Raw genomic sequence first — 13,951 nt, forward strand, 5'->3', positions numbered from 1 at the left:
CCCTATTCCTCTCTCTCACCCCCTCTTGGCACTTTCTTCCTGTGCCTCTTTATCAGACCTGGGCTGATGGGCTAATTGAATCTTTATCCCACCCAGCCCACCAGCCTGATTAGATAATTACCCCAATCAGCTTCCCTGGGAAACTAATTAGCATCTAAGTGAGCAGAGTACATGCTCTCCCGCACTCTCCCCATCTTCCCTCCCTGTACTCTGTCACATACACTTAAAATGAGAAGTGTGACCATGTGAACCATTGTTTTTGATGAATGGGACTAAAAAAAAACCCCAAAACTACTGCCCAATATTTTCTTATGGCCTAACTGCTTAAAAGGTGGCAATGAGAGTGTTCTTAATTTTTGAGAGCCTGGCAAAATTACAGAAATAAAAAGAATATTTGAGATTCTAGTATTTTATTTTTCTCAATAACCCTCTTGGTGTTTTATTTCATTTGGCCAGTAGCATGTGACAGCAGTACCAGTTATGAAGGGAACAATTGCAGTTGATATGTGAGCTATTATCTACTTTAAAAATTGTGGATTCCTGTGCAGAGATTACAGATTGCTGTAATCTCAGCAGAGGGGCAGTCAGCATCTCCAAGAATCAAGCCTCAAATAATTTGCTTAGGGCCACAGACCAACAGCAGAACCAAGATTATAACACAGGATTTAAGTCTTTCAAACATTTCTCCATGTTTTCAATCTCTCTCTCTGTCTCATGTTCCCTGTTGCCAGTCTCTACACTCTCTCCACATCCATCCTCCTGCCCCTTGTCCCCTAATAAAATGTCTCTCACACACTGAACCTCTATCTCTCCTGCAGCTTGTCAAAAAAACCGCACACGTTAAAACTATTTTTCTCATTTACCTCCTGGCCAAAAAGCTTAGTCACATTCTTTTCCATCCATGCTGCTTGCGCTCTCTTCACCACATCCCCTAGGTTCTCCCTCTCCTTCCAAACTGGTCTCATTCCCATCTGTTTTCTCTCCCCCATCAGAAGGCTCTCTCCCCTTCCTATCTCCCGCATCTTCCCCATGCTCTCGGCTCTCTTCCTCTCCCCTACATCCCAAGACACTCTCCACACCCCTTCCCTCTTGGCTTTCTCCCGTTCTTCACCCTCTCCACACAGCTTGTTCAGCTCTCCAAGCTTTACCTTATACTCTCTCCATCCACCCCTTTAACAATAGATTGTGTTTCTTCATGTTCCCAGTGCCACCTCAGTATGCAGCACAGGGCTGAGCCGCTGCTTCCAGCAGCTTCCATTGGCCTGAAGCTGCGAACCGCGGCCAGTGGGAGCCGTGATCGGCTGAACCTGAGGACGCGGCAGGTACACAAACTGGCCTGCCCGCCAGGGGCTTTCCCTGCACAAGCGGCGGAACAAGTTTGGGAACCACGGTTCTAGGGGAAGAGGCAATTCTGTGCAGCGACTGCCAGCTGCCTTCAGAACCCCATTTAGGAAAGGAAGAAGCAATTCTTCCTTGTGTTTAGGGAGATGGGCTACAGTGGGAAGAAGAAAAGCTCTTTTATGTTTCCTCTTCAGCCTTTGGGTCAGTAAATTAGAGGGGGGCAGCACCCGGGGAAGAAAAGATTGAGGGGACTGAGCTAGGCACGACCATATTCTAAACATGGTTCTGTAACTGATTTTCCTGGGCAAGTTATTCTCAGCCTGACAGCAAGTGGGAGCCAGAAGTCCTGTGTTATAATCTTGTTTCTGATGTTGCTGTGTGGTCTGAGCAAGTGATTTGGGGCTTCTGTGAGATGCTGAGGGCCTCATGGGCATGGCATCTTCACCTTTCATTGAACTGGGCCCCAATCCCTCTGTTTCCCCACTTTTAAAGTCAAGGTTTGTTCAACACTGTATAATTCCTACACTATTTGGGCCAGGGGACATCTTTTGTGTTTGCACAGAACCTCCCAAAATGGAGATCTGATCTATGATTGGGGCTCCCAGGCACTACCAAAATTAAAAGTAATAATAATATTAACAACATGCAAAACCATTCGGGGGGGAAAAAAAGATTCCTTCAGCTACTATGACTCACTGTGGTCAGTAAGCTAATTAAAATGAATTATTCCCAACAAAAACAAAAAGAGAAAAAAGCGATTGTTATAACATCTGAAAAATATATCCATAAACATCTATAAAAAAATCCCTCCACACTGATTAAAAGTGAGTTCAACTATTTGTACATGTAATACAAAGGAATAATGTGTTTGTGTTGGAATAAGCTATTTATCCTCTGTTTACAGAAAACACAATAAATATATTCCTTTTGATATTGTCATAACACTGAGTGTATTTTAAATCTGCTTTTGCTGAATTGCAAATGAGGGCTTCATTCATGTGTAATTTTGTAGTGTTAAGAAAACAAAGAAAAACGAGGAACAAAAACTGCTCCTAGTTGATGTCTATTAAAACTTGTTATAACAACATTTTCAAGAGTTTAAAATGTCTTGTTCCCTTAGTAATTTGTGTCCAACAATTTTCTATAAAGCTCCTTATATTTCTTTCTGCAAGAAATTAACATTTTTTGGCATTTGTTATTTTTAAAATGGCTGTAGCTAGGACAAAGATTTGAAACCACTTTTCATCCCACAATGCCACAAGGAGGATACAGAACTACAATGAAGTCAACTTAGAGTTGCTGGGGGTTTTCTGCCTACCAACTTTTCACCCACTGTCACTTAAAAGGTCTCAAGCAGAAAGGTTTGCAAGTAGAAATGTCCTTGAATTAAATTTGGCTTATCTCCAACTACAATATTATATTGAATTCCAATATTCATCATAAAAATAATAATACAATACACAGCAATGTATAGTGTTCATTGCAATTCAAAAATTAATATATGTATAAAAGAGTTTAGTAATTATAGAATGACTAGACCTACAATACTTTTAAGATCTGTTTATGGGCCTTTATGTCATTACTCCTCTTTGAATTCAAGAGAAGATTTTTTGTTTAGTTTTGATTTTTTTCTGTAAGTCAAATTACATTTTCAACCAGAATAGGGAGACAATGAACTACAATACAGTAGAAATTACCACAGTTGAGGCCATATTTCACCAAATCAGTTGCTGCCATTGTTTCGAAGCCATATCTATAGCACAACTGGAATTTCAAAGCCTTCTTGGGGGAGAGGGGGGGGGAGAACCCAGAAAAACAAGTAGCCCTTCCAAAATAGTGGAAGAGAAGTCTCACAGCAAATATAATGGCTTATAAAGTCATCTACAAAAGTTGATCTGCAACACTAGTACATATTTAGTTATCACCATTAAATAGTCAACATCTGCCAGCGCATAACTCATAGTTGCCACAGCTATTTCTTATTCCACATGCTCTCAAACGGAAGGACACAGGAGGGTTGGAAACAGGTGTCAGAGGGTCGTGGCCACTCTGTCCTTCTTGTATGGCTATATGGAAAGTCAGTCCCAGTGTAGTTCTGTTACAGAAATGTGAGCATCCATATGTATTCTATATTTAGAAAACCTGTGTTATCTCATTTACTTCTGTGTGGTAAATGTTGACAAAAATGATCATTTATAGTAACTAGCATAGGCATTTTTACAGTTGTTCCATAAGTAGGGAGTTTTTCACTACAAGAAATTATTAGAAGAGTGGTTTATAAAATAGAATTTCTAAATCAATGTTGAATTAACTACTGGTGTAACAAACAATTATGAAGTTAAGTTTCTTACCTTTGTTTTTGGATCTAGAATTTTTACACCATAAATTGAGATTTGTAATTCAACTTTCGGGGTTTTCTGGCCTTCAGATTTCTTGATATGTCTTGCAAACTGTAAGAAGGGGAGCAGAGATGCAATCACTATACCATGTTACCAGTTGTCCAGTTTAAAATGGCACTGGGTCGTTAATTACCGATCAGTCCCTCATCATATTAGTTGGTAAGTTCCATACTAATACAATTTTAGTTTAAAAAATACTCATAGACGTAGATGTCCTCTTTCAATTGCAGCAGCCAGGACTGTGATAATCTTTGGAAAGACCCTTTTTAAGCTGGCTTGTAACAGGATGGCCACAGCAAACTCACTGAGAAAAGCCAATCTACTTAGCTTCCTACCAATTGTCTAAAAAAACCCAAAAACCCAACAGATAGTTTAAATAACTTCCTTTTGCCTCCTATGTGTGTCCTGCACACAGTTCGTGAAGTATAGGCATGCTTACTCCTATTCTCCGAGTCACCACTGCTGTATTTATATATCTAGCATGTAACTCTCCGAGGCCTTTCACCTTGTGCAGTCTCCACCTGTACAAAATGGGTGTAAAATGCTGTCATTGCAATGTGGTAGCAACTTACATTCACACTGCAGGTTTAAGGCAGTGCAGAACCACATCATTAAACTTCCTATGTCCTGATTCATTGTCCAGGTAACATATTTCACAAATCTCTTGTTAAGCACAGTTTGATGAAGTTCGCTACCATTCCCTCTAAACTAGAGCTGCTCAGAAAATGTTTTTTTTTCCCCCCAAAGAAATTTTTGATAAAAAAAAAAAATTGTTTTCACTGAAAAATAAAAACCTGAAAACCAAAAGATTTTCATGTTTTGGCCCAAACGCTTTTGGAATTTCAATGAAAACTCAAAAATTTCCACAGAAAATGGTTTCCTCCAAAAACGGCGTCAGTTTTCCATAAAAAAAATTGTCATTATATTTTTCATGCAGCCATACTCCCAGTTTGTTACAGAGCCTGCAGGCTATCACTGTCCTTGTTAAAACAGGCATTTCATTCATATAGATTTTTTTAAGCCTTTATTAAAGCTTATGATATTTTCTATTTCATTCCCACATTTTCTTATTTATCCTCTTTTCTCCCTTTCACCACTTTTTTGCTTATATTCAGTTTAACGTCTTTTTATATTGTAAACCTTCAGGGGCAGGTGTTGTCTCTTATTATATATTTGTATATATAATGTAGCACAATGGGTCCCTGGTCCCAGCTGGCTCATCCTATGGCAATACAAATAAAACACACTTATAATAAACTAGCTTAACTGACCTGTTGGGTAATTGCCACGGCACTCCCATGTGGCATAAGGTTCATATAGCCAGCATCGGTCCACCACCCATTGCAGCCTCCCAGAATTGGGGTTGTGGATTGAGGATATTTGCACTACAGTCATTCCTGGCTCCTGGAATGGCACTTTGGAGGCCATTGCAAGTGGTGCAACTTAGAGCACTTCTCCCATCTTTGTGTCCCATCCTTACCCATCCCAAAAGCATCACAGGGTTCCAAAGGATTGATCCTGGTGCAAATATTCTTTTCCAAATATCTACCCCTTTACTTTTCTTGCCTCTATCTCTCTCCATTAGTTCCACTATTTCCTTCAACAGACTGTGCCTGGAAAAGGACATGTAGCTCAAATGTCCTTACAAACTCTATTTTTTTACCATCAGCATGTATTCAACACTTCCCCACCCCCATTTGCAGCCTACACACTAATAAAATTCTTTAAGAGGGTAGAAATGTGCAGCCTCATATTAGCATCAAAACAGAAAGTGGGAAGAAATACTGGGAACTTGGAGAAGAACATGTTGACAGATTGATCCTTGGAGCTGAGATTGGCAAGGATCATAGGGTTAGAACATAAAGTTAAATTGAATCACAACATGGCTTGGGAATGAACACAGTGGGCCAACTTCACAGGCTCTTGTTTAGTTTTTACCTAATCCTCACTTAGGCAAAACAACAGATTTTAGCTCAATATTATAAACAGAAGCCTATTGGGTAGAATCAGATCTTAAATAACTGTAAAGGGCTGAATGAAATTTGAATTAAATAAGTGAAAATTTTTAACTTTCCTTTTTACGTAGTTTTTGGAATGGACATTTACGATGTCCTTAGCTGTATGTAACTTTTTAAGGGGAAACCACAACACATATACACCTCTACCCCTATATAACACGACCTGATATAACACAAATTTGGATATAACGCGGTAAAGCAGTGCTCTGGCAGAGTTGGGCTGCGCACTCCAGCGAATCAAAGCAAGTTCAATATAACGCGGTTTCACCTATAACACGGTAAGATTTTTTGGCTCCCGAGGACAGCGTTATATCGGGGTAAAGGTGTATTTAAACTCATTTTCTCTGGTTTCATTTAACTCAAAGCCTTCCCACCCCTCTACCCTCCGCAACACTGTATATATGCATGTATTTCATTAATTTCACAACAGTGTTTGGGAAAATTGCCTTCTTGTTTGGGATTATTAAGTTACATTTGAAATGCTTATGCATTAAGTATTAGCAAACTGCAATTGGAGGGTTAATCAGGAACAGAACTGTATGAGGACAAAAACATACATCTTAGAATCTGCATGGATGATCTACTTAGAGAAGTACCAGATTATACAATGATTAAAGAAAATCAAATGCCAAATCAAAGTGATATAATTTTACTTAACATTTATATTTCATTTTATGGATTTAATTGTATTCTCTGTAGCCTCATTTTTTAAAGGGAAGATGGTTCAGTTGTTAGCCTGGGACCCAGGAGACCGGAGTTCAGTTCTCTGCTATCACACCAACTTCCTGTGTGAACTTGGGCAAGTGTCTTAGACTCTTTCATTAGGGCCATGAATTACAAATAAATCCTGTTCTCACTTTAATTTTAGCTCATCTGGGGACCGCCATCCAAGTCTCACCTTTTTTACCTAAATGTGGGAAGATGCTTCTCCCAATCCTGCCATGACAACATCAGCAGGAGGTAGAAGAAGAGTTTAGCCAGACTGTAGCTGCTGCTTCATTATATGTATCATCCCCGATCAGGGCCCCACTGTGCTAGGTGCAATAAATGCATATAAGGAAAGAGGGTCCTTGGAATTTAGCCTTCAAACAGCAAGAACAAAGAAGAGCACTCGAAGAGAAGAAAATTTGAATCCCTTAAGATACAGGTAGAAGGGGGTAAGTTTCTCAGAAATGTACCAGCTAGGGTGGGTAGAAAAAGATAGTTACACTAGGCCTATCAAAATATATACCAGGCTAGGAGGAAGCCTAAAAAATCTGCCAGCTTTGGTAAGGAGGCTCCACCACTGAGTCTGCATGGTAAAGTGCTGCAGGGGACTCAGTCCCATTTCCTCTCCTCTCCCCTCCAAGTATACAAGACCCAAGGGATGGCAGCCCAGCAGGCATGAGGAGCTAGGGGCAGGATGGTAATGGAAGGCAAGGAAAGAGATTAGGCAGTTTTCTATTGCTGCTTCCTTTGCCTTCCCTTTGGAGGGTCTCTTAAGGGCTGCCAGGTATATGTGCGCAAGTAATCTCCTTAGACTCCCAGCAGATGAATCTCTTCCAGGTGGATGGGAAGGTTATTTCTCCATGCCCCACAGTCTGGCAGACACTGTAGTGGGCCGTAAGTCTGTGTTCCTACCCATGTAGAGTTGTTGGATGGGTCAAGTGTTCCCATTATCCATCTTAGAAGTGTTTATAAACACATGCCGTAAAACACTACAGTGCCAAATTTTCTCTATTCCCTGCATAATTATGAGTCTCATCATCCGTCCCTTGTTCCCTAAAATAATCTGAAAACAAGGCAAAGTTTAATAACATTCTGGATAAAGAAAATTGAGCAGATCTGATCAAGAAATGAGACAAAGTGAGAAAGTGGCTTGCTGTCTTCTAACAACCATGTCAGAGTTAAAACTGCAAATGACCCAGTAAAATAACTGAGTGTTTAAAAAACATGAAAGTAGTATATGAAATAGAAGTGTGTTTGGGAAGTATTCAGAAAAAAATACATCAATTATTGTTTTGCTGTAGAACATCAGCTCCACCTGCTGGTAAAAATCAAATTCTAAATAGTTGTATACTATGATTTTGTACAATGTTGGGTTTTTTTGGCAGGAAAGTATTAAACTCTTCAAGCTATGTGAGTTGGGAGCTCCTAATTCCTGGAATCAAGGAAGTAAGAAATCATAAATTATCACTAAACACTTCATTCCGACACAGATTGCTGTGACGCTGGCTCAATAATGAAAACATGACACACCAACATGGTTTATACCAGTCTAAATACACTAATGTTTCAAAATGAGTTAATGTGGCCTGTCATGGAAAGTCCTCAACATGTCTCAGGAGGAGCTTAGTATCTTGCTGGATCCGATCTTTTGTGCAAGACATTAGTTTAATATTGATTAAAACCAGAACCATGTGACCAAAAAATACAATACCACAAGCTAAATCATAATAAATCATTTCATTAACAACTCCTCTTTCATATGGGTCAAAAAATTCTTTAAGCATGTTTTTGTCTTCTCTATATAATGAAATCCATTTTGAAGCTATGATTTTACTGTAGTTTTATTAAATTTTAACTGACATTCCTATTTTTTAAAGCAAACTAAAGGCTATTTTTCTGAATAAGAATAAACTTAGTATCTTTATATTTTTTGTCATGGAATTCAGATTCAGAACACAGTCAATGCTATGTATTGGAAGTGATGTTGAGAGGGAGGTTTTTAATCTACTGAGGATTGTTTCTACATAGAGCCTTTTCATTAATCTATGGTTTTCTTTCTTCTTTTTTTTTTGCGGGGTTGGGGAGGAGTTCTAAAAATTTTCAATTGAATCCATAAGTTTTCTCAACTGGATTCTATGTCCTAACACAAATTAAAATGGAAGTTGTTCATGAAGAACAATTACAGGATTGGGCCTTTGAAAACTATATAAAATCACACAGTTTGAAGATCTTTGTGTAACTCTGACAATGGCTGTGATTCAGAAGCTTATGCACATGGAAGAACTGGTTGAGATTTTGAAAGTGGAAGGCAGCTTGGGTGAAAGTGATCATGAAATGGTAGGGTTCATAATTTTAAGGAATGGTAGGAGGGAGAACAGCAAAATAAAGACAATGGATTTCAAGAAGGCAGACTTTAGCAAACTCAGGGAGTTGGTAGGTAAGATCTCATGGGAAGCAAGAGGAAAAACAATTGAAGACAGCTGGCAGTTTTTCAGAGAGACATTATTAAGGGCACAAGAGCAAACAATCCCACTGCATAGGAAAGATAGGAAGTATGGCAAGAGACAAATTACAAAGGATGAATATAAACAACTAACACCAGTATGTAGGAACAAAATTAGAAAGGCCAAGGCACAAAACAAGATCAAACTAGCTAGAGGCATAAAGGGTAACAAGAAAATATTCTACAAATACATTAGAAGCACGAGGAAGACCAAGGACAGGGTAGGCCCATTACTCAATGAGGGGGAAAAATAATAAAAGAAAATGTGGAAATGGCAGAGGTGCTTAATGACTTCTTTGTTTTGGTTTTCACCAAGAAAGTTGGTGGCGATTGGATGTCTAGCATAGTGAATGCCAGTGAAAATGAGGTAGAATCAGAGGCTACAATAGGGAAAGAACAAGTTAAAAATTACTTAGATAAGTTAGATGTCTTCAAGTCACTGGAGCCTGATGAAATGCATCTTAGAATACTCAAGGAGCTGACTGAGGAGATATCAGAGCCATTAGCAATTATCTTTGAGAAGTCATGGAAGACGGGAGAGATTCTAGAAGACTGAAAAAGGGAAAATATAGTGCCAATCTGGAAAAAGGGAAATAAGGACAACCCAGGGATATTACAGACCAGTCAACTTAACTTCTGTACCCGGAAAGATAATGGAGCAAATAATAAAGCAATCAATTTGCAAACATCGAGAAGATAATAAGGTGGTAAGTAACTGTCAGCATGGATTTGTCAAGAACAAATCATGTCAAACCAACCTGATATCTTTCTTTGACAGGGTAACAAGCCTTGTGGGTAGGGAGAAGCAGTAGACGTGGTACAGCTTGACTTTATTAAAACTTTTTTTACTGTTTCACATGACCTCCTCATAAACAAACCACAGAAATGCAACCTAGATGGAGCTACTATAAAATGGGTGCAAAACTGGTTGGAAAACCATTCCCAGAGAGTAGTTATCAGCAGTTCACAGTCATGCTGGAAGGGCATAACGAGTGGGGTCCCACAGAGGTCAGTTCTGGGTCTGGTTCTGTTCAGTATCTTCCTCAGTGATTTAGATAATGTCTTACAGAGTACACTTATAAAGTTTGCGGACGATACCAAGCTGGGAGGAGTTGCAAGTGCTTTGGAGGATAGGATTAAAATTCAAAACGATCTGGACAAACTGGAGAAATGGTCTGAAGTAAATAGTATGAAATTCATTGAGGACAAAAACAAAGTACTCCATTTAGGAAGGAACAATCAGTTGCACACATACAAAATAGGAAATGACTGCCTAGGAAAGAGTACTGTGGAAAGGGATCTGGGGGGCATAATGGACCACAAGCTAAATATGAGTCAACAGTGTAACGCTGTTGCAAAAAAGGAAAAAAAAGAAAAAGAAACATCATTCTGGGATGTATTAGCAGGAGTGTTGTAAGCAAGACATGAGAAGTAATTCTTCTGCTCTACTCTGCACTGATTAGGCCTCAACTGGAGTATTGTGTCAGGTTCTGGGCACCACATTTCAGGAAAGATGTGGACAAATTGGAAAAAGTCCAGAGAAGAGCAACAAAAATGATTAAAGGTCCAGAAAAGATTGAAAAAAAAAAAGATATGAGGGAAGATTGAACAAATTGTGTTTGTTTAGTCTGGAAAAGAGAAGACAGAGAGGCTATAACAATTTTCAAGTACATAAAAGGTTGTTATAAGGAGGAGGGAGAAAAATTGTTCTTCTTAACCTCTGAGGATAGGACAAGAAGCAAGGGCTTAAATTGCAGCAAGGGGGGTTTAGGTTGAACGTTAGGAAAAACTTCCTGTCAGAGTGGTTAGGCACTGAAATAAATTGCCTAGGGAGGTTGTGGAATCTCCATCACTGGAGATTTTTAAGAGCAGGTTAGACAAACACCTGTCAGGGATGGTCAAGATAATATTTAGTCCTGCAATGAATGAAGGGGACTGGACTAGATGACTTCTCGAGGTCCCTTAGAATCACAGAATCATAGAATATTAGGGTTGGAAGGGACCTCAGGAGGTCATCTAGTCCAATCCCCTGCTCAAAGCAGGACCACTCCTCAACTAAATTATCCCAGCGAGGGCTTTGTCAAGCCTGACCTTAAAAACCTCTAAGGAAGGAGATTCCACCACCTCTGTAGGTAACCCATTCTAGTGCTTCACCGCCCTTCTAGTGAAAAAGTTTTTCCTAATATCCAACCTGAACCTCCTCCACTTCTAGTCCTATGATTCTATGATATCAGGTAGTTGCTTATCAATGAACCAGTTAATCATGGACAGCATTTTACTCACAGAAATCTTACTATAAATATACATTTGTAAGATTTAGTGTTTGATCTTGCACAAATATTTGCCTAGGACAGGGATGCATGCAGACTGATCCATTTGGACATCTAAGCCCTTTGCTGGTACATTTCCCTAGACTGTAAGAAACATCCTTTTTTCCATCTGATTTCTTCCTTGAACTTGCAGTCCAATATACAAAATTCCCACTGAACGCACTAAAGGTTACATGATAATATAGCTGTGCTGCTATAGCGCTTTAGGCCAGGTCTACACTACAAACTTATATCAGTATAATGACGTCGCTCAAGGGTATGAAAAATCCACCTCTTCCATCGGCATAGGAGTATCTTCATTTAAGTGCTGCAGCTGGGCCGATGCAGCATTTCAAGCGTGCCTGCCCTTTGAGAAGATTCCACTATGCCGATGGGGAGTTTCTCCCATTGGCATAGTTAAACCAACTCTCCTGTTGCCATAGCACTGTCTACACCAGGGATTAGGGCACTATATCCACATTGCTCAGGGGTGTGGATTTTTTACACCCGAGTGACATAGTTATACCAATATAAGTCCGTAGTGTAGACCGGGTCTTAATAAGGATTGTAGGATTTCTTAGTTCTGTTCATTCATCCTGAACTTCTGCACAAGATGAAAATGACTGGAATTCAGCCAAGTGCTAAGCTGAGAGCACCAGTCACCCGTTTCTTTGATAGTTCGGCGGCACTTCCAGGAAAACTGGTGCAGCAGGGCATCTTCACTTTCAACCTCAAGTTAGATGTGATTCTCAGTAATGAGCCAGAAGTCTAAACAAGTTTTAGTTGTCTTGCACTGACAGGCAACAGGATTTTTTATAGCCTGATTAAAGGTTATCAATCACCACATATGGGTAGCTGAAACTAAATTAAACTATTGATAAATAATTTAGAATTAATAAGGTCCAATTTGCCAAATGAAGATATTATACATGAAGGCACTGAACTTTATGCTACTATTGGTAGTTATCTTTCCTAGCAAGACAGTCTTCAAAACATTTGGGCAGAAGAGTAGAAGATCTGATAGTATATACAGAATACAGAAGTATTTACATACTAGTGAGGTTAGTAAAAGTCACAGCTTTTGACATGCTGTAAATCTCCACAGTCATTTATTTAGCTATATATACTATAACATGTTACGCATTGGTTTTATCTATATTTATAAATGCTTCCCTACCTTTAGTTTTCTAACAGCATCTCTCACAACTTCTGTACCTTTGGGTTGCTCCACTTCTGTACTGCCAAGAAACTGAAAATATTGTAATTTGTGAGAAAAATGTTATATGCTGAAAGGCACAATTTACTGATTAACTTTGTAAATAATATTTTGGAAATACAATTCTTTAAGCACTTGATTTTGTTGTCTAATGATGGATCTTAATATACTTATTTTTAATCAAAGGAAATGAAGGCAACAGAAATGAAACTCCTAATTAGAGTGAAAACATCAAAGTTCTTTGAAGCAGTCTTTGAAACCCATTTTACTTGGTTTGAATTCACAGAAGTCCTTGGATTTCTGGTCAAGTTACTTTCCTCCCTCGGTAGAATATAATTTGACTCTTTTCCTCTGGCATTGTCATAAGGGAAATGTCATGACTTTTGGGAAAGAATGGAACAGTGCAAGTACTTTAGAAGCTCCCGTGAATAAGATGTTTCCAAGATGTAAATTCAGCATGTGCTATCAGTTTGAACTGGTTGCTTCACAAGCATGGTGAAGGATAATTAAAGGACTGATTCCACTCTCACCATGGAATACATTGACTTCAATGGAATAAATTCTTACTTACACTGGCAAAAGTAACATTCAAACAATTTACACAATAATAGAATATTAGTAATTTAGCTCTATATTTTGACAAGATTGTGTTATAACAAAAAACAAGTATGCACATAAAAATGTGCAGTGACGCCCAATTATTTAAAGACACCTCTCCTAGCTTCGAGATTGGATCGCCAAAAGCACCTTTCTTAAGATATTTTCATGCTTATTTCTTGGTTTCCAAAACTTTGCATGTGCAAGATGCAGTGGAGGTGCTCAGATTGTGTTTGTGGGCTTAAATCAAGCAATTATATACCTAGCTACCTGATTTCTACATAAAATTATAGGTTTTTTTCACCCATGTCTGAGGGTTTGCCTATGCACAATTCGGTCGGAAAAGAAGAACACAAAAACTTAAGATGATGATTTAGATGTGTAAGTTTTGGGGACTCTGGAAAATTTAAGAATAGTAATCAGAGAGATACATATACACACATACACTAAATATGAATAAAAAGCAGGTTTCTTTGTGCAATATTTGATTTTCATTCAGCTGCACCAACATACATAATGTACAGAGAGGTGCATGAATTGTAAATTTAAAGTGACTTCAAAGCAATTCACAAGCTGCTCATGTTACAGCAGTTTTCCAATATTCTTCTAATTCCCTAAGGTGCTTGATAAAGAATTTCATTAAATTTCTTGCTACAGTACAGCTACTGTACTCAGAGCAATGTACTTTATCTGTGATCATTTTGAAGAAACTACGGTGTACCTATATAAAAGTTTACCTACTCCATCGATAGATCTTATAATAAACAACACAGTCTCACTAAAAATCTGTTTCTGTTAACTGATTAGAATGTGTCATCTTGAGTACAACAGCGTGAAGCGCAAAACAACATGCGCGTTTG

At 38.7% G+C, this 13,951-nt stretch overlaps 1 protein-coding gene across 5 annotated transcripts in view; it reads right to left on the reverse strand.

The window, feature by feature from the left end:
- GULP1 (GULP PTB domain containing engulfment adaptor 1) overlaps positions 1 to 13,951 on the reverse strand; it is a 277,933-nt gene that overhangs the window by 55,375 nt on the left and 208,607 nt on the right. For all 5 annotated transcript variants that reach the window (XM_054044445.1, XM_054044447.1, XM_054044446.1 and 2 more), the window contains 2 exons: positions 12,456 to 12,527; positions 3,693 to 3,791 (listed from right to left, as the gene is read on the reverse strand). In XM_054044445.1, coding sequence (XP_053900420.1) covers positions 3,693 to 3,791; positions 12,456 to 12,527 — 171 coding nt within the window. The remainder of the gene's footprint in view (positions 1 to 3,692; positions 3,792 to 12,455; positions 12,528 to 13,951) is intronic.

This window comes from Malaclemys terrapin, chromosome 11, assembly GCF_027887155.1.
Source record: "Malaclemys terrapin pileata isolate rMalTer1 chromosome 11, rMalTer1.hap1, whole genome shotgun sequence".
In the NCBI taxonomy this organism is placed as follows: Eukaryota; Metazoa; Chordata; order Testudines; family Emydidae; genus Malaclemys; species Malaclemys terrapin.